The sequence below is a fragment of the Ammodytes marinus genome (genome assembly GCF_949987685.1).
Source record: "Ammodytes marinus genome assembly, chromosome: 6".
Taxonomy (NCBI): Eukaryota; Metazoa; Chordata; class Actinopteri; order Uranoscopiformes; family Ammodytidae; genus Ammodytes; species Ammodytes marinus.
The window spans coordinates 27,875,495-27,894,216 of NC_137235.1; the positions used below are offsets into that span (position 1 = coordinate 27,875,495).

The window sequence follows — 18,722 nt, forward strand, 5'->3', positions numbered from 1 at the left end:
GGGAGGGGGACGCCTTACTATATTAATATTTTTATGGAAAATCCATGTGTCCTTCTTCAATAGCTTCTAATTCATCTGACCCAGTGTCTCCAAATTATTTGTTCACACAATTTCTCAGATTTAGCCTCTTAATTTTCCTCTCAAAGTGCACCAGATTCATGCATTTCACTTTAAAAAGGTTAAAAAAATCTCCCGGGGGGGCATACCCCCGGACCCCCCTAGGAGGGTCTGAATCTCGCCTGTCAAATATTTTCGCACAGCCGCACAGTGGAGGCACTAGCGGAAAACACTGGGTGTGTGAATGATATTTAACAAAGATCTATAGTTTCAGCAGCGCTAACATTTGAGAGGGGCCCCCAATCATATTTCGCTTAGGGCCCCCTGAAGGCTTGGGCCGGCTCTGAACCAGTGTGTCGCCCCCTGACACAGGCGCAATGGCTGAAAATCCTAAAAGGTGCACACAAAATGTTTCAGTTGTTGATTCTACTGCCAAGAAAAAAATCCTGGACACACAGCAGAACAATCCATGCGCAATCACTGAAGGCTAACCTAATGTAGATGCACCAACAGAGTTGTTGTAATAAGCCTACTCAGAATTCCTCATGGGGGCGACAGAAGTTACACACTATAGCTTTAACAAAATGCTAACCCCATAATGTAGCCTTATAACTTTATGCCCATAATGTAACAACTTATTACATTTTGGTTAACTTATCCAGGGCCGCTGCTAAGCTTTTGGGTGCCCTAAGCTGAAATTGTCAGTGATGCCCCCCCCCCCCCCCCCCCCCAAAAAAAAACACCAAGAAGCTCGCGTCCATAGGGCGCGAGCGGAATTTTTTTGCCCTGGCAAGATCTCTGCGACTGCTTTTTGGCACATTTGCCAGCATTTACTAACAGAAAGAACAGCTTAACTTGTGAAAAAAGAAAAAAGTTGCCTAGTATCCTACTAACTGCCTTTGCAAAGGAATTGAGTGATAGGATCATAGACGGATTATGAGATAATGCGCCCCTGGGCACACACTCTTAAAGGGCCCCCCACTTGTCCCTATCCAGTCAGGTACACTGAATTTTCTACACGGATACATACAATTAATGGCAAAAACATATTAAGGAAGTCAGTGTTTCCCACAGGATTATGGGGTATTGTTGGAGGGACCCTGTACCTTGTTGGGGGGTCCGGGGGCATGCCCCCCCGGAATTTTTTTTACCTTTTTAAAGTAAAATGCATCAATCTGGTGCACTTTGTGAGGAAATTTTAGAGATGTTTCTTAAACAGGCAGCACTCTTTACTCTGCAACTGTAAAAACAGTAGATTGGTCTGCAGACCCATGTTTTATGATGGAGGGGCCCATTACAACAGATAAAGGGTGGATATGAACAATTTAGAATTCACACATAAAGCTTATTTGTGTATGTGTGAGGGGGCCTTCAACCCCCTTAGACAGAGCTACTAATGCTGTTGTTTTTAACTTGCTTTTGTATTTCTCCCCTACTAGTTGAGGGGCCCATGATGATTTCTATCTTGTTACATTTTAATGAGTACTTATATTTAGGCTATTCCTTTTTGGACCCTGTTATTGACATCAGTGACTGAGCTCTTTGACTATGCAACATGAAAAATTACTATCAGTATCTCTGGCTTAGGCCCCCCCTGAGCCCTTGGGCCCCTGGGCCTGTGCCTGGTATGCCTGTGCAGTAATCCACCCCTGGATAGGTTACACAATTAAGAAAAAACAACGATGCCTGTTCATAACTAATTTATATATTTTTTGTAATGTAATGATTATCATGAACTTTAAAAAAAAAAAAACTATTTTGGGGGGCCCCCGGACCATCTCTTTTTCCTTTTTAATTAAAAAAAAAATGAAAATATATATATACACAGTATATATATAAAAAAAAAATTTTTTGGGGTGCCCCCCCAGGAACTTGGTGCCCTACGCAGTCTGCGTACTCTGCGTATAGGGAGCGGCGGCCCTGAACTTATCACATTATGTAGCAAGCAAAATATTTTTCTCACTCTGTCATGTAATAAGTGAACCAAAGTGTAATAAGTTGTTGGGCTACATTATGCACAACAAGTTATAATGTTATGGAGTCAGGATTTTGTAACATTATCGACCACTTTATTAAATTACCCACTCTGTTAATTGTTTTAAAGTAGTTTGATTTGTCTGTGATGATGGGGAACTATTGTCTTTAATAGACTCTTAAAATCTGTCCGTTATAATTTTTTTATTTTGAAGTGATTAAATTCCAGTCAGAAGGCTAAAATAAACAAATACATCAGACATGACCTCAGTGTCAATGCTGGGCATGAAAAATTAAGTTGACCAAAGCTTAGACAGGTGAGGTGTAGAGTCTCACACAGCCATACAACACCACAGCTATGTGAGTGCTTTAAAGACAACCCTGATTCATAATCAATTGAGGCTACGCCATTGTTAAAGCTGTTAGCAATGTAGCTGAAATTCGGGTCACAGAATCAGGTCATTTAATCTGATGCGTCACAAGAAACCCTAAATCAGTTTCACATAGGCCTACGAATAAATGTGTGATATTTTTCCTTTAAAAAAAATGATTCTTATATATCCTCATTCAGGTAAAAGAGCCTGAATACAGAAAGTTGCTGGAAGACATACTGTATAGACGAGCACCACAATGACCTTCCTCAAATACAACCCAATACAGGCTGTGGTCTAATAACATCTATGGGGTAACTTCACTCATGCACTGCATTGGCAGCAATGTTTAGCAGAGTTAGACCAATTGGGAATGGTTAGATGTGATGATATCGAGACAATTTTTGGATAAAAGAAAATACAACTTTGTTATACATGATTCCAAATGAGAGTATAACCAGAATCTTCAAATAGAAGACATTGGAAATAAGTATCTAATTAGTCTTCTATCGTTCACTAATTCAACATTTTCTGCTAATTGTTCCAACACTGTTATTATATGTATATGATGAAATTAGAATTAAATCAAAATAACAAGTTCATAGAGGAACAATTTGTTTTTCACAAAGCTAGTTGTACTACAGTTTGTATAATGTCTTCTGGAGGAGCTGGGTCAGTTTATATACAGTCTAGTTCTGTCTGACAAAATAACCCTGATGATGTCATTGGGGGCTGATGATGTCATAAGGGTAGTCTCAGTTTAGACTTGGAGAGACCAATTAACCAAAGAAAGCCTGTTTAAAAACAGCGAACAGGGAGTGTTTAAAAAGCAGGATGAGTCTAATGATCGGTTATCAATGTTATCAAGTTGCATTATGGGAAGAATAGGATCCAGTGTGTTTGTTTTTAATAGACAGACCCATTTTAGAGACTAAATGTCAGGTTCGCTCATCTTCTATCCTTTTAAATTTGGGTTTTGTGAGTTCCCCATAGATCATTCAAATCACAAGGGTGGCCCTTTACTAACAGAAATACATGTACGCTAAACGTATTTAGCCTATTACAATGCGTAATTCTCAGAGAACTGTTCTGTAGCAACATAATGTATATGGTTCTTGTGCATCCTGCATGCAACCACCATTACCTAAAGTGTGATGAAGTCGGCCTGTTAGAGCAGGTTTACCTCACTCACAAACAGTCAGCATAGTTAGCAGTGACATTAATCTTCATTCATTTTTCTTCACAGGGTTTAGGAGCTTAGCCTGCTACCTAAGGCAGCTGCTTGTCAGTGACTGTATTCACTCTGACCATGGAAACAGCATCCTTCTGTATCCCTCTGCCCTGCTCTATTGTTTTTGCCATAGACTGTGTTTCGTTCATCCTTTACACTGTTCATATTTGCTCTCCTATCTGTCTGTACAATTGGTCTGCCTTTTAGCAGGACTATATGGAAAAGGAGATTTCTAACCTCAGATTTAAAGGTGAAGTCAGCAATTATGGAGAATGTTTGTTGTAAAATCAGTGAATATCTCCTCGTGATCCGCTACCTGTACGTACGGAAGGTGGCTGTGCTGTTAAGGCTGTGGTAGCCCTCTGATAGCGTAGGTAACAAGTAAGTGAGCGAGAAGTATGTTTTTGTTTATTTAAAATGTTTACAAAAAGGCTAAATTTGTACGTCATCATCGAAATCGATGGACAACCAAGAGAGAGAGAATGTGTGTGAGCTGGACAGAAAATGCATTATTAATACACAGCCTAGGCTCTGTAAAACAGAAAGTTGATAGCTACAGTGGGCCCCCTTTTCTTTACATATCATACCAGTTTAAAGAGTCTAGGCTGAGTATTATCACTGGATGTTTTTTGCAGCGCATATAGTACTGACAGGTCACAGTTTGTGACGAGATATTCACTGATTTTTACTAAAAGTGATTTTGACAAAAGTCAACAATCTGTTACTCCCCCTTAAGAGGACAAGAAGGAAGAAATGATGGATGCCCCCTTATCCACCACCTCTGCCTTACAGAGAGTTGGTGGTAAAAAAATAAATGTTTGGAGCATATGTCTAGAAATGTATAATCACTTCATTATTTTATACTTTTACATCAACAAGTTTATGTTCCAGGATTCACAATAAGGACATATCACAAGAAGGTCCCTGCTAGTGGACAGAATTGGCAGGTGACACATTTGTTGTTTTGGTTGCAGCCCTCCTATTGTGGATGGCAGTGTACAGCTTTCTGATTCAGTGCATGTTACAATCAAATGTGTAAAAAAATTAAATCCTTTGTATTTCATTGGGCTGTACTAAAAATAGGCCTAAATCACCTTTTTAATTTAGCCTAGTAAAAACAATGTGTTTTAACAGACATTAATAACTTTTATGGTCAAAACTTTTTTTCTGTCCAAGTTACTAAGGCCTATGTAATTATAGTATAACCATTGGCCTATATTATTAGGCCTAAATAAAAAATGTAATCCGTTGGTTTTATATATTATTTCTAATATGTAGGCTATACTTAAAAATATTAAGGTCTCCTTTTTTATTACAAATATTATACACATGAACGCAGGTGCAAATTCCATTCCAGCAGCCTTGGCCCAACCCCTCCGGTCTGGGCCCTGGGACCAGAGGCCTGCAGGCCCTGTCTCCGTCGGCGATGAACTTCTATCATTTCCAACCGGAGTGAGACACACTGGGGGCTATGCGGTGTGCAACTCATTGAAATAAACGAATAAACAAAGGCGAAATAAAAAGCTACAGTGTTGTTGTAGGCCTACCCTTGCAGGCCGTGTTGATGAGTAGGCCTACTAAGCATTGACTGTTAATAAAGTGAGCATTGGGCCTGCAGAGAGAGAGAGAAAGAGAGGGAGAAGGAGGAGGAGGAGGAGGAGGATACCCTGTATGCCCCGAGCGAGTGCGAGGCGACAAAATAATATCACGTGATCTAAAATGGGCAGTCCTCTGACGGTGCTGAAAAAAGCCATTTTCTGGCGCTGCTGCAAATTCTGCCCCAAGTCCAAATAATAATTCACCTGGATCCTCGCTGGGAGGAGAGGGGAAACTTTGATGTCTAATCAGGTAGGAACGAGGTGTCGGCGATCGCTCTTTTGTCGGCCGCTCATTTTGTCTGGGCCCGCTGTTTCGGCTGAGGCGCACGCTAAAGTGCACGGTGTCACATTTTGAGGCTCTCTCTTGTTCGCCTCCTGATACAGCCCTAGCCCTGTCAGTGAATTTAAGATGGCTGCTTTGTATACCACCAGTGAGGGCTTTTTTCTGCGGCTCTCTGCACCCCCAACCAACCCCACTCAGTGTTGCTATTTTCCCGGCGTGTGTTTCGCTGGTGGCGGCCGCTCCGGGACGGCGCAGCTCCGGAGAAATGCATTCGCTCTTTGTTGGTGGTGCGCTGGCCCGAGCTGATGCACACGATGAGGCCACACACACACACAGGGGCGATTCAATAGTCGGGGGCTGCTGCTGTGTTAACAAGCATACAAACACTGCCTGCATTTAAAGCTGCAACGGCTCCTGTTCTCTCTCTACCAGCGTTATTTGTTTATCGCTACAACATGGCATTCCAATTGTGTTATGACCGTCAGCTTCCACAGGCTGCTGCTGCTGTCCCAACCAAGGACGAGCTGCATACATTGTGTTAGCAGGGTGCACACTGTGGCAGGCAGGCAGCCCTTTGACCATATGGAAAAGAAGCAGTGGTCTAAACAAGCGTTATGCACAGTTTACATCTAGGCTCCTAATGTGTTACAGGAAGCGCTCATGTTGTTGTTGTTGTTGTTTGTCTGTTTCCTCTTCAGATCTGTCCAAATGGATAAAATGCAGCCCAACCGGATTAAAATCACAGATCTGAATCCACACCTCACATGTCCGCTATGCGCCGGTTACTTAATTGATGCTACGACCATCGTAGAGTGTCTGCACTCCTGTAAGTAACTCGCAATGAGCTCCCATGTGTGTGCGTGTGTGTGTGTGCGTGTGTGTGTGTGTGCGTGTGTGTGTGTGTGCGTGTGTGTGTGTGTGTGTGTGTGTGTGTGTGTGTGTGTGTGTGTGTGTGTGTGTGTGTGTGTGTGTGTGTGTGTGTGTGTGTGTGTGTGTGTGTGTGTGTGTGTGTGTGTGTGTGTGTGTGTGTGTGTGTGTGTGTGTGTGTGTGTGTGTGTGTGTGTGTGTGTGTGCATATTCAGCCCAGCTCCGTCTCAAGTGATGTGGAGTCATGTTCTGTATCCTCTTGTGTACACAATAACAATGTAATGCACGTGAAACAGTGTTTATGTTTCTGTTGACACTGTGCATGCTTTGATTCAACCTGGTGGTAACCGGAGGCTGGGGGATGTATCTGTTGAAGTGTGAGAGGCTAATAGCAGTGCTGCTTACTTTTGAGTTCAGTTTGGAGTGATATTTGGTTTTACATTATTTCCCCTCAACAACTAACACACACACACACACACACACACACACACACACACACACCCACACACCCACACACACACACACACACACACACACACACACACACACACACACACACACACACACACACACACACACACACACACACACACACACACACACACACACAGGTTTACAGTGTCCATGAACATTTATTATAAGTTCAATGAATAATGCATTCACAACAAGCCAGACTCTATATTCCTAAAACTTTTTATTCACATTTCTTTTTGAGGCTGATCATACATTTGGGACTGAGTTTTCCCAAAATTGTTTTCATAAATTCTGTGTTGTGCTCAAAGGAGGTAGAAAGAGGTGTGTCCTGTTTAGTAGCCTACTCATTTCTGGAATAATTTGGAGACACCGGGTCGCATATACTGGAAGCTATTGGAAGAAAAACACATCGATTTTCTATATTTATATCAAATAGAATAAACTAAAATCCAATATACAGTAAAGAGGTCTGTCCTGTGTAGTACTATTTTCTGGAATTATTTCTTTGGAGACACTGGGTCACATAAGGTGGAAGCTATTGAAGAAAAATCCATTATCTATTATTAAAATATTTCTTATATGGTTATATTCAATAAATGTATTCCACATGATCAATATCAATATACTGTATCAATATCCAACTTGAAACTAACTTCACCGCTGTTCGCACATTGTTTTTTCTTCCATACTCGTACCATCTCTTCATAATCACAGTATGTACATCAGAGGAGTATGTACATCAGAGGAGTATGTACATCAGAGGAGTATGTACATCAGAGGAGTATGTACATCAGAGGAGTATGTACATCAGAGGAGGCCTAGACTAAAACTTTGCGTGAGGAAAGTGTGCAGTGAGGGCGTGAGATCTGACTCGATTGCGTGAGAGTTGGCCGCACTGCTTAAGCCAGGCTCTCTATTGTATTATTGTGTCACATTGAATGGCACCCTACAGTCTCCACAGAGCAGCGTTGTAGCGTGTGTTTGACTGTGTCCTCTGTCTCTCTCTGTCCGTATACAGTTTGTAAAACGTGCATCGTTGCCTTCCTGGAGACCAATAAGTTCTGCCCTCGATGTGACGTCCAGGTCCATAAGACATGTCCCCAGCTCAGCATCAGGTCAGTCAGGAGGATGCTTTAACATCAAGTGGATAACACGTGTGAATCCAATGCAGTGAGCAGAATTAACGTCACATAAACGTTAATCTTTTCTTTTTACCAGGGCGGACAAGACTCTACAAGATATTGTTTATAAGCTGGTTCCGGGGTTATTCAAAGGTAAGACTCCTTTCTTTCCAGCCGGTGTGGTGCCAAAAAGTGATTTTCAGTCGCGCTATATGTGTACATCTGCTTTTGGCAAGATCAAACTGTTATATGCAAAATATACATAAATAGATGTCTGTGTTAATAGCAAAGATGCTTATTTTTACTTTAACATTTCTCGCAACCAAATAATCACAATTGCGTTTGCAGTTTATAATGTGATCATGATACTTACATTATCAGGCATCTAGTACACTGCTTTATATTTGTAAACTTCTGTAATTGTCATGATTTATGGATGGCTTTTGTATGAATTAAAGAAAAGGATTTCTTTTGCACACACCCTAGGCCTGTGCATTATTTTACAAGTGTGTTGATTCGTTTCATCCTAGTATCATCCTGAAAGTTTTTTTGTGCCTCAGAATGACTTCTTAACATTCATGAGGGTTGTATGGGACAGATTAGAGGCCAACCCAGTCCCTTTTTATTTGACTGAAATCACTTTTTGCCACTACACCTGGAAGCAAGAAACTAATGCATATTTTATTATTTTTGTCTTGGGGTTCCATATTATGATGCATTTTCTTTACTTGTTTTTTGTTTTTTTGTGTTTTCTTGTGGCTCAGATGAGATGAAACGGAGGCGGGACTTCTACGCAGAGAACCGCGTGTTGGAGCCGGGAGAAGTGGTGGAGACGTTTAACATCGCAGAGGATGAAATCATCAGTCTGTCCATACAGTTCTATGAGAGGAACAAGTGAGTCCATAATTTCCCCCTTTTTATGGGAAAATCGCTGTTGAAAAATGTTTTTTTTTTATGGTTTGCATGGAGAAAAAAACACCTCCCAATAACATTGTCTTTTAAGGCACTGGTCAATTTTGAGATTTGTGGCTAAATTGCTTCCATAACATATTTTCTTTCATACTATTCAAAATAGAAGACTCTAAATGTACATTAAGGTGTTTATTTGACTAAACCTTTGTCTGTGAAAATTAAAATAAAGATTTTTACCCTGGCTTTATCTTATAGCTAGATGAGTTTTTTTAAAGAGATGCGAAAGTATGCATAATTAGTTTTATATTTTGTCAAATTTGCACATTTATTGAAACATTTATGTAAACATTGTAATACAATACATATTTTTTAGTAAGTAATCAACTGGCAAGGTTTCATGGTGATATCTATCTTTAAGTGAAAAATGTTACCCTATTCAGCTTCAGTGTCTCGCCTTAAATATGAAAGTAAGGCACATATTATGCAGAAAAAAGCTGTTAATTTAATAAGAGTTCCCTCTTATCTTACCCAGACCTGTCTTAACAATTTTCTTTTCCTGCAGAAATAATGAGAGGCAGCGTTCAGAGGTGGAAGGAGACAAGGTAACACCAAGATACTGTGCAGAGTTGGGTAAAGCCCGCACACTACTTATTCAATGTGATTTTCTTCTCATCACCCTGGCCTCATGTGTCCCCTCTCTGTGCTCCTGTCTTCGTCCTCAGTCCAATGGTAAACGCTTCCTGCAGTGCCCAGCAGCCATGTCCGTCATGCACTTAGCAAAGTTTCTCCGAAGCAAGATGGATATCCCCAACAACTATCGGGTAATGACACACTGCTCCTCCTGGTGCATTGATTGTGTAGCACACATCAGGGTTTTAGACACAACAATGTAAAATGATTCTTAAGTCCAAGTGAATGTAATCACAGTGGTGGAAGGGTCATATTATGTCTTCTCCGGCAATTAGCACCTAGACATCTGTCGCTTAGAACAGACACTGCTAATACAAATCTAAATTATTAAAGCTTAAATGCTGTACTAAATGTGCAAGGTGATTATATGAAGTTATACGTAGCCTATAGCTTCTTTATATCGATGTAAATCGGTTGTTTTCGTGTTTATACATTTTTCTGTATTTTTTTCATGCTTGTGACATTTTTCGGAAGGGAGGCAGATGCACTGTCAAAGCCTAAAGCTGTGTTTAGGAAGGTCAACCACTCCCTACCAGCCAGTCAACAGCAGGCAATAAGGGGATCGCTATCATGTACCCCTGGCTTGGTTTTCAATCTTTATGACTCACGTTTTTATTATAAACTGGACACACAGGTGGATCATAGGGATGCGTGTTCAACAGTTATCTTGAGGTAGAAACAGTGTTTAGCCTTTCAAATGCTACAAAAGCTTTCCTTGAAGCAGGATGGGAAGTCAGCTGTGGCTTTGTCAAAAATGGGCCAATGTTGAAGAACGGCTGGGTTGGTGTGCTCAATGTTGACGCTGGTGAAAACGGAGGCTCTATATTAGCATCACATTTTTAAAAAGTATTTATATACTGTGTGTATGTATAGCTATTCTGTTTCAGTCCAAAAATAATGGCATCAGCCCACATTGGTTAGACTCTGCAACGCATCATGTGGTTGAATTGAATCATGTCAGATGTGTGTTTCATGCTGTTAACTGGTCGATGGCTGTGTGTTCCAGGTGGAGGTGTTGTACGGAGACGAGCCCTTGAAGGATTACTACACACTAATGGATATCGCTTACTTCTATGAGTGGAGACGAGTGAGTGACAGCTTTTATACCGTTTTACCGTGGAGCACACATGTATTCATTCAAATCATATGAGTAATTGATTTAGCAGTTGGCTTAAAAACAAACTCACAAAATCCATGTTACCCTCAATGACTACGTTTACATGCACAGCAATTCCCTGATATTAAAGCTGGGGTATATGATATGGGGAGAAAATGGCAGTTGGGATAGAGATTCAAATCCAAATACCTCAACCGCTTCACTTGTTCTCTTTGGTCCCTGCCCTATGGTCCCTCCCTGACACACTCTACACCAACAAAGTCGTGCCAAAGTGAATGGACAGTCCCAACAGCCAATAAGAACAGAGAATCGGAGCCTCGCTCTGATTGGTCAAAGTGTACAGCTCATGTTAACTTTGACCTATCAGAAATCATATACCTCAGCTTTAACCCAGTTATAATTTTTCGTCATTTGCTGCAGTTTTGACACATGGCCTGGTTAAAGGCTGTTATCTAGAGTGTGAACATATGTAACAAGGCTTCTTAAAAAAAGTGTTGTTGTTTTTGCCGTATGAAACAATGCTAGACGACGCTAATTAAATGAGTTCATTTTCCATGGGTACAGGAATTATTACCGGAAAAAATGTGCTGCAGTTTGGCATCATGACGCTTCTACCACGTTGGTGTTTTTTTCAGATTATGCTGATTGACATGTAAACAGGAATATCCCTGTAGCCGCTGCACATGTTAACACCTTGTTTTAAATATTGTCTTAACCGGAATATGGACCTTAATCAGAATATGCTGTGCATGTGGCAATTTTTGATGTTGTGGAGCTGGTCCACTGTCCTGCATCCTGATTGGATCATGTGGTGACGGCACTGGTGACGCCAGTGGACTTATGAACCTTAATATGAACCAAAACTAATAAAAGAAGAGGCCAGCTGTTTACAGGACAAACAGAAAAACTCTGCTCTCCTGGATATAATAGGAAGTAATAACACCTTTATTTTAGTGCAAGAAATGACTCAAATTCCCATGGTCCCTAGTTTCAGCTTGGCGATGTGGATTTATGTCCAATACTGGTGTGAAGACAAGATCTCTGTCAAAGGGATAAAACAGAGGAAATCCTATGTGTGTTCTTTCCTTATGCTGAAGTTGTTAAAAGCCTTTGTTTACATAATACCACACTCATTACAAGTGTGTTGATGTTTTCATTTTTTTGAAATTTTTTAGTTGTTGCTGCTGCACTGGTGTAATCTTTCAACACAAATCAATAATATATAGTACGCTGCTCTGGTGTGTGGTCCATGTTCACAGTACATGTAGTTGACCTCTTGCCTTCTGATGGGTGGACAGAGTGAGCTGATGATCAATGAGGATGACTCTCTCTTTGTGAGATGATTTGAACTAAGATTCATGTCATGAAATAATTCTTGCAAATATCAAACTGCCCTCGGCTCTTTGCCTCTCAATTATCCGTCGTCAACAGAAACAGCATATCATATCTGGACTCTGGTACATAAGTGGATATGGCTGTTGATTTCCTATGTTTTTGTTATTGTCAATTAGTCCCACAAGAAGACAAAATACTCTCTTACATTTCCATCCCTCTCTCTCTCTTTGGAACATTCTTATTTTTTTACTGTAACTGGTCCCAGTCATATAATTCCATTGTAAAAGGAGCTCAGTAATCTCTTAAACAGGTGGGCACTAGTAGGTCTGTAGCAGACATGACTCTAACTGGAGGAAATAGCGTTAGGGGTTGTTTGGGACTATTTTCTGCAGTTGATTTGGGGCTCTAGTGAGTATTTACGGCAGCAGGACAGTGTTTGTGGCTCATTGATGTGTTTTCAATAGTTTTTGAGCTGTGCTGTACAGAGGAATGGCTTCTTTCAGGCTTCGGCTTCACAGACAACACTTGTCAATAGGATCTATTCAATGATGTTTCTGGTCTTTTCATGGGATTTTACCATTATTCAGCGACTGTCTTATAATGTAAAGTGGCTACGAGGAACTTTGAGCGCACCATTTGGACGAAAGCAGTAGTGTTTTTATGATGACACCGCTTGATGTCCTAAAGATCTGTACTAGGGTGTGCCGTCGGTGTGTTCATTTGCCTAGGAAGCGAGTGAAAGAGAGACGGCAGGTTGCAATGGCCATGCGTTCGTGTATTTATATGTAACTGTCAGATGTATAATGGTCATTTGATGATGTTGAAGCAGGTTCTACTTTGATTTAGTACCGTGACACACGTAACACAGGTTGTTCCAGTTTGCCTGCCGTAAATCCAATTGTCTAAGTCCCTGGGAAATCGTACCTGACCAAAGGCATTAAAAATAGCTTTGTTTTTTTCTGAAGGCCTCGTTTGCTGTTACAGGTCATTTATGATCATCAGAGGGAAAAATTAGACTTTCATAAACATTTAAAAGTTCCTCGTAGGAAGTTTAACCTTTTTATATGAGCTAAAAGTCTGTTGACCTATGGATTCATTAGAAAAATCACTAGCTTCATATGTACACTTCTAACAATGTGTCTGTTTGTCTGTGTGTGTACCCCCTGTGTGCAGACTGGACCCATCCCCCTGCAGTATCTGGTCAAACCCACCCGGAAGCGTCGGAGGGCGTGCCAGTCTGCGGCGGCTCAGGGCCACTCTGACGGGGTGAACACCAGCCCCACGTCAGAGAGCGACTCCCACAGCAGTGACAAGCTCCACAGCCCCCCCTCCTCTGCTGCCCCTGCTCCCCGGGGGAACCCCTCCTCCTCCCAGGCCAGCACTGCACCCTCACACACCCTCTCTCCAGCCATCCAAAGCTCCAACGGTACCACCACCACCACCAACGCTGCCCCAAGCCACACTCAGCGACACACTCTGGCCTCCAAGCAGGGCGCCAACTCCCGCAAGGTGACTGTCAACGGCACAAGCTCCGGCCCCGGTAAAGAGGAGGCCAGGGGGGGCGACAAAAGCGGATTGCCTCCTACCTAACATGCTTTCAAAGGCGGTGGGGAGGACAGTATTTGAATTGCTCCCTTATTTTCGAAAGAGGAAAAATGACAAGATCCAGCCTCCTGGACAAGACAGGGGAATGGGAGGGGGGGGCACATCATCGTTATCACCTCCATCAAACAGGAAAGACTGGAAAAAGTGCAGCCAAATAGACACTTGTACGTATGTATGTGTGCGTGTGTGTGTGTGTATGTGTGCGTGTGTGTTTATGTGTGTTAGACTAGAAACAGTGAGTGCACACATACAAACCTGTACAGTATGTATCAAAATGTGAGCATGTGTGCATTACATATGTATAAACTTATCTTTTATACAAGATATTGTAATCGTTTTGTATTGTATATGCAGTGTGGGTCTGTTTCATTTCCATAGTTTCCGTCAAGCATTTATTTGACACCGTCAAAAACTTGAGACGAAATGCTGAAAAATAAAGGCATTGCAGTGGAGAGTCACTGCGGGAAGTTGGATGTAAAGATGAAGAAGAAGAAAAGAAGCTAATCCTTGCCTTTTTGAACAGTCATGTTAATAACTGCTGTATAAATGTCCAGTATAAGCAAGAGCTCATCAGGTAACACACAGGTACATTACATATAAACTGTTGATGCACTTTGTCGAGGTCACGTGTCACACCATTCAAAACCTACAAGTTTTTTTCTGCCAGTAAAAGCTTTTTTCTAGTTACAGAATTCCAAGCACTACCGATGCTCCCAAGCAAGATGTTTGTCAGCATTCTCTCTCTCTCTCTCTCTCTCTGTCATGGCAGTCCAAGAACTCAAAAAAGGGATTTGAATATTTGGCCATGTATGTTGTAGTTCCATAAATTTCAACATTCCTTTTGTTTCTGTTCAACAAACAATGATGCTTTTTTATCAGCCATATGTGCATGTTTTAGGTCAATAAAAATGTTTACTTACTAGGTTTTTCTGACCTGAGTGTCCTGCTTATGATTCGCTCAACTGTGAGGCATTCTGTTGTGCACGTGGCAAGAAAACAAACAGTATTAGTTGATATTAAAGCATTAACTTCCCTCCATTGTCTTGGAATAATACTATTAAGGTGGAGTCAGCTATTCTGGAGAACACATGTCAAATAACTTCTCAAAATCGGTAAATATTCTCTTCACGATCCGCTACCTATTCGTACTCTGAAAATAAATCCAGTGTTAATACACAGCCTAGGCTCTGTAAACAGACATGTTGCTAGCTACTGTGTAAACTCTGTTTACATATCAGTTTACAGAGCCCAGGCTGTTTTCACCGCCCTCACAGCATGGACAGTTTACGGCTCCCGATCACTGATTTTGACAAAAGTGATTGATAGAAAGTTTCCTCCAGAATCGCTGACTCCATCTTTATGGCTCTGTCCATTAGCAGAAGTTTGTGTAAAATATTACACAGCATTACCAGTATGTTATTTGAAATATTTAAAAAACATGTGCAGACAAGGTAATCCTTACTGGCAACTCAGTGTATTTACAAAAGCATAAATACAATCACACACACACACACACACACCTTCAGTGGAACATTTCTACACAGACAGTGTTTTCTCCTGTTAAACCATTCCCAAGATCTTCATAGTCTTAGACATAATACTAGTACATCCCAATAGACATATTTTTCCATATACTTCAAGTGGCGTTTACTTAATTGCACCATTACACACAATGACTCACAGTATATCACCATATTGTCCAAGCCTGCTACAATGTATTTCCTGATAGAAGACACAAAGCATGGACATCCTTTCGATTGACACTCTACTCGTTGTCAAATAGAAAAACTGACATGACTTGAGACTCCTTGTGGCCATTTAGCTTATCCATGCTGCTTTCAATCCAGTGCACTGATGGACATATGTGTGAATGCAACAGTTACATTGATGCTCAGTTCAAAGACACCTCTCTCTCCCTTCCTCTTTACGAGTCTGTTGGTACATGCAGCGGGGCAGAGATGATGAACTCCTGCTTGTGAGTTCCGTCGCAGTACGGAGGGTTGTTGGTGAACTTGCAGCCACACAGCCAGACAGTGGAGTCTTTCTCTGGGACAAAGCGGAGCGGGGACAGGCCCTGGGCTTTGGTTTTGTGCGCTCCGTCGCAGAAAGGCTGGAGGATAAGAGAGATGTGTTCAGGGAATATACGAGATGGTGTGTGCTTCAGTGAGGAGACCAGATGACATGTGGGTGAAAGCAGTTTTCACAGTTAAGTAAGTTAAGTTCACACAACAGCTAAATGCTCCAACAAACATTATTTAAAATGTTCAAAGCACACACTAACCCTGCATTCTAAATCCCATACTTTTTCTTTTTACTATAGGACCACTAAAGCATGCTGGTTTCCGTACAGCAAAATGCTGTTGGATGTAATAGGGAATCCTGGTATTTTTGGCATTCTGCATTTCACATGCATGAATTGGGACATCCTAAATAAAATCTGTTTCCGGCACACTAAATAGTATGGAACTGAAAGTGTGGGTATTGGAACACAGGGAAGGTTTTGGCCGACAATTTGGCCTTCCTCAGGTGTATTTTGGCTACGGTGACCCATGACCCCTTATATAAATTTCATCACATCACATAACTGGAAGGGTGAATTCTGTGTCCAACAAAAGTTAACAAATGTTCAGAGAAGAGTTTTGACAAGATGATTGCTAAAGATGAAAATCTGCAGTTGTGGGTTAGTTAAGATGGCAAAACAATGACTTCACTGCTGCACTAGAAAAACAGACACATAGCCTAGGCCTATACAATTATAATAGAATACAGAATATACAGTTAACCCTAACAGTGGGAGGGGACAGCAGTTTTACCTGTTTCCTGCTGTGTCCACAGGTGCACCAAGAGTGACGCTTCCCACCCACCAGCTCCACTTTGAAAGGCTTCTTAGAGGGGATGACGGGTTCTGAGGGAAGTGAGGAGAGATGGACCTGTAGACACAGAGGCATCAGCTTTAAGCTTTGAGTAGTAATATTGTAATGTACAAATACTCCACTATAACTTCAAGTTCTGCATTTGAAGTTGGTTAAAAAGTATAACGTTAATATGTATTAACTCCAAAATGATATTGCGGCTTAAAAAGGTGTAGACAGCAATTCTGGAAGAAAGCTTGTTGTCAAAATCAGTGAATATCTCTTCACGATCGATCACCTATCCGTAGCCTACTGTGTATGCACTAAAAACAAATCCAGTGTTTATATGCACAGCCTAGACTCTGTAAACTGGCATGATGCTAGCTACGTTGGGCCCCCTTTCTTTACATCACCATACATACACGTTTTCAGGGCCTATAGGCTGTGTACTTTTTTTTAGCGCGCACACAGTAGGCATACACAGTAACAGCCTTAGCTATGTTTCAACCCATTCAATTGAATGGGGCCCCGCCCTCTGGGGGGCCCCCAAGCCCCCCCATTTTTTTTTGATAAATAATTCTTGAGCAGGCTACCGGGCCCTAGGCCTCATAGTAACTTTTGATGTTGCATTGTCAAAGAGCTCAGTCACTCAGGTCAATAACAGGGTCCAAAAAGGAATAAGCCTAAATATAAGGAAATAAATCATCATGGGCCCCTCAACTAGTAGGGGAGAAATACAAAAGCATAAGAAAACAGCATTAGTAGCTCTGTCTAAGGGGCTTCATGATGAGCCTTTAGGGCCCCCACACACATACAGGAATACGATTTCTATGTGTAAATTCTATGCTGTTCATCAAAAGTAGCTATCCACCCTGTATCTGTTGAAATTAGTCTCTCCATCATAGAACATGAGTCTGCAGACCAATCTACTGTACTGTTTTTACAGTAGCAGAGTAAAGAGTGCTGCCTGATTAAGAAAAATCTGAAAAATAATGTTCCTGCTGCATCTCAGGATTTGATATAGCCTCTAAATTTTCCCCTCAAAGTGCACCAGACAAATTTTCTTCCGGGGGGGATGCCCCCGGACCCCCCCAACAAGGACCAGGGTCCCTCCCACAGTATCCCTAAATCCTGTGAGAAAAACTGACTTAATTAATATGTTTTTACCATTAATTGTATATGTGCTGAAAAGTCAGTGTACCTGACTGGATAGGTAGGAGTGGGGGGGCCCTTTAAGAGTCTGCACCCAGTGGCCCGTCATCTCATAAAACTCTACAATCTGTTTTCTTTTTGCGGGAAGCATGCACAAGCATGCATGCACAAGAAATATGTATTAAAAAAAAAATTACGATTTTTTTTTTCAAGAAAATACAAAAAAAGTGGGGGGCCCCACACTAGGTCTTGAATGGGGCCCCCAGATCGTTAAGGCCGCCTCTGGGCATACAGACATTATTTTGCCTGATTAGACTGAATACGCTTGAGCAACATCTCTGTGACTATGTTAGTTACAGCAGTTAAGTTACGGTGGTAGGATCATTTGCTGGTTTGGTCAACCCATCCTGGTGAACTCAGCCAGGCAGTTTCTCCTCTTTTCATAGTGAAGCTGGGTTGAGAGCTGGTGGATATTTTCTGCTCACCAAACTCTGTAAGCAGACTGTGTCCAGGCCTATCAGAGCCACCATGAGCCCACACAGCTCATAGAGGAAAGGTCTAATCAGTCTGGGATTGAAAGCAGCTGCGCAGGAACGGTCATGTCCTACAGTAGGTGGCACTAGCATCATTTCTCTATAAGACAAAGACACAGGCTCCTCAATATAATTTGTTCTCCACATTCTACTCCTATTCAGCCTGTCTAAGAAAGATCTGGGCACACAACGTTTTTCATATTTTAAAAATATAGCCTATTCATTTTATGGGGTCCTTTAGCTTGGGGTAACTATTTGGCCAAGCCTATGTCAATTTTCATTGACTTTTAATAACAGAAAAAAAGTTATGCCATTGTCAAATTCCAAATATTATTATACTATCTATGATTCCAAACAAATAGATCTAAATAAAGACGAGACATGATTTGATTGTTTCGTTAGTGTTGAGGACAGCGTAACACAGCGTATACAAACAAGGTCTGGATTTACCTTGGACGCTGCCATAGAGGTTATCCAAGGTTGTCTCAGGGTTAAACTCATCCATGTGTGCCCTACTTTGGTCAACAGCGAGTTCATGTTTCCAAGTGAC

General features: G+C 41.4%; 2 protein-coding genes across 2 annotated transcripts; one reads left to right on the plus strand and one right to left on the minus strand.

Moving 5' to 3' along the window:
* Window positions 1-5,363: 5,363 nt before the first annotated feature.
* Window positions 5,364-14,527, plus strand: LOC307251936 (polycomb complex protein BMI-1-A-like). The gene is made up of 9 exons (XM_080029397.1): window positions 5,364-5,481; window positions 6,213-6,340; window positions 7,874-7,970; window positions 8,074-8,129; window positions 8,741-8,870; window positions 9,451-9,490; window positions 9,611-9,709; window positions 10,585-10,665; window positions 13,204-14,527. The coding sequence occupies exons 2-9, from the start codon at window positions 6,223-6,225 to the stop codon at window positions 13,618-13,620; spliced, it is 1,038 nt and encodes a 345-aa protein (XP_079885523.1). The 5' UTR covers window positions 5,364-5,481; window positions 6,213-6,222; the 3' UTR covers window positions 13,621-14,527.
* Window positions 14,528-15,383: 856 nt separating this feature from the next.
* Window positions 15,384-18,722, minus strand: LOC307251428 (uncharacterized protein). The gene is made up of 3 exons (XM_080028799.1): window positions 18,623-18,722; window positions 16,449-16,565; window positions 15,384-15,745 (listed from the first exon to the last, which is right to left on the minus strand). Exons 1-3 carry the CDS (start codon window positions 18,707-18,709, stop codon window positions 15,560-15,562), a joined length of 390 nt encoding a protein of 129 aa, XP_079884925.1. The 5' UTR covers window positions 18,710-18,722; the 3' UTR covers window positions 15,384-15,559.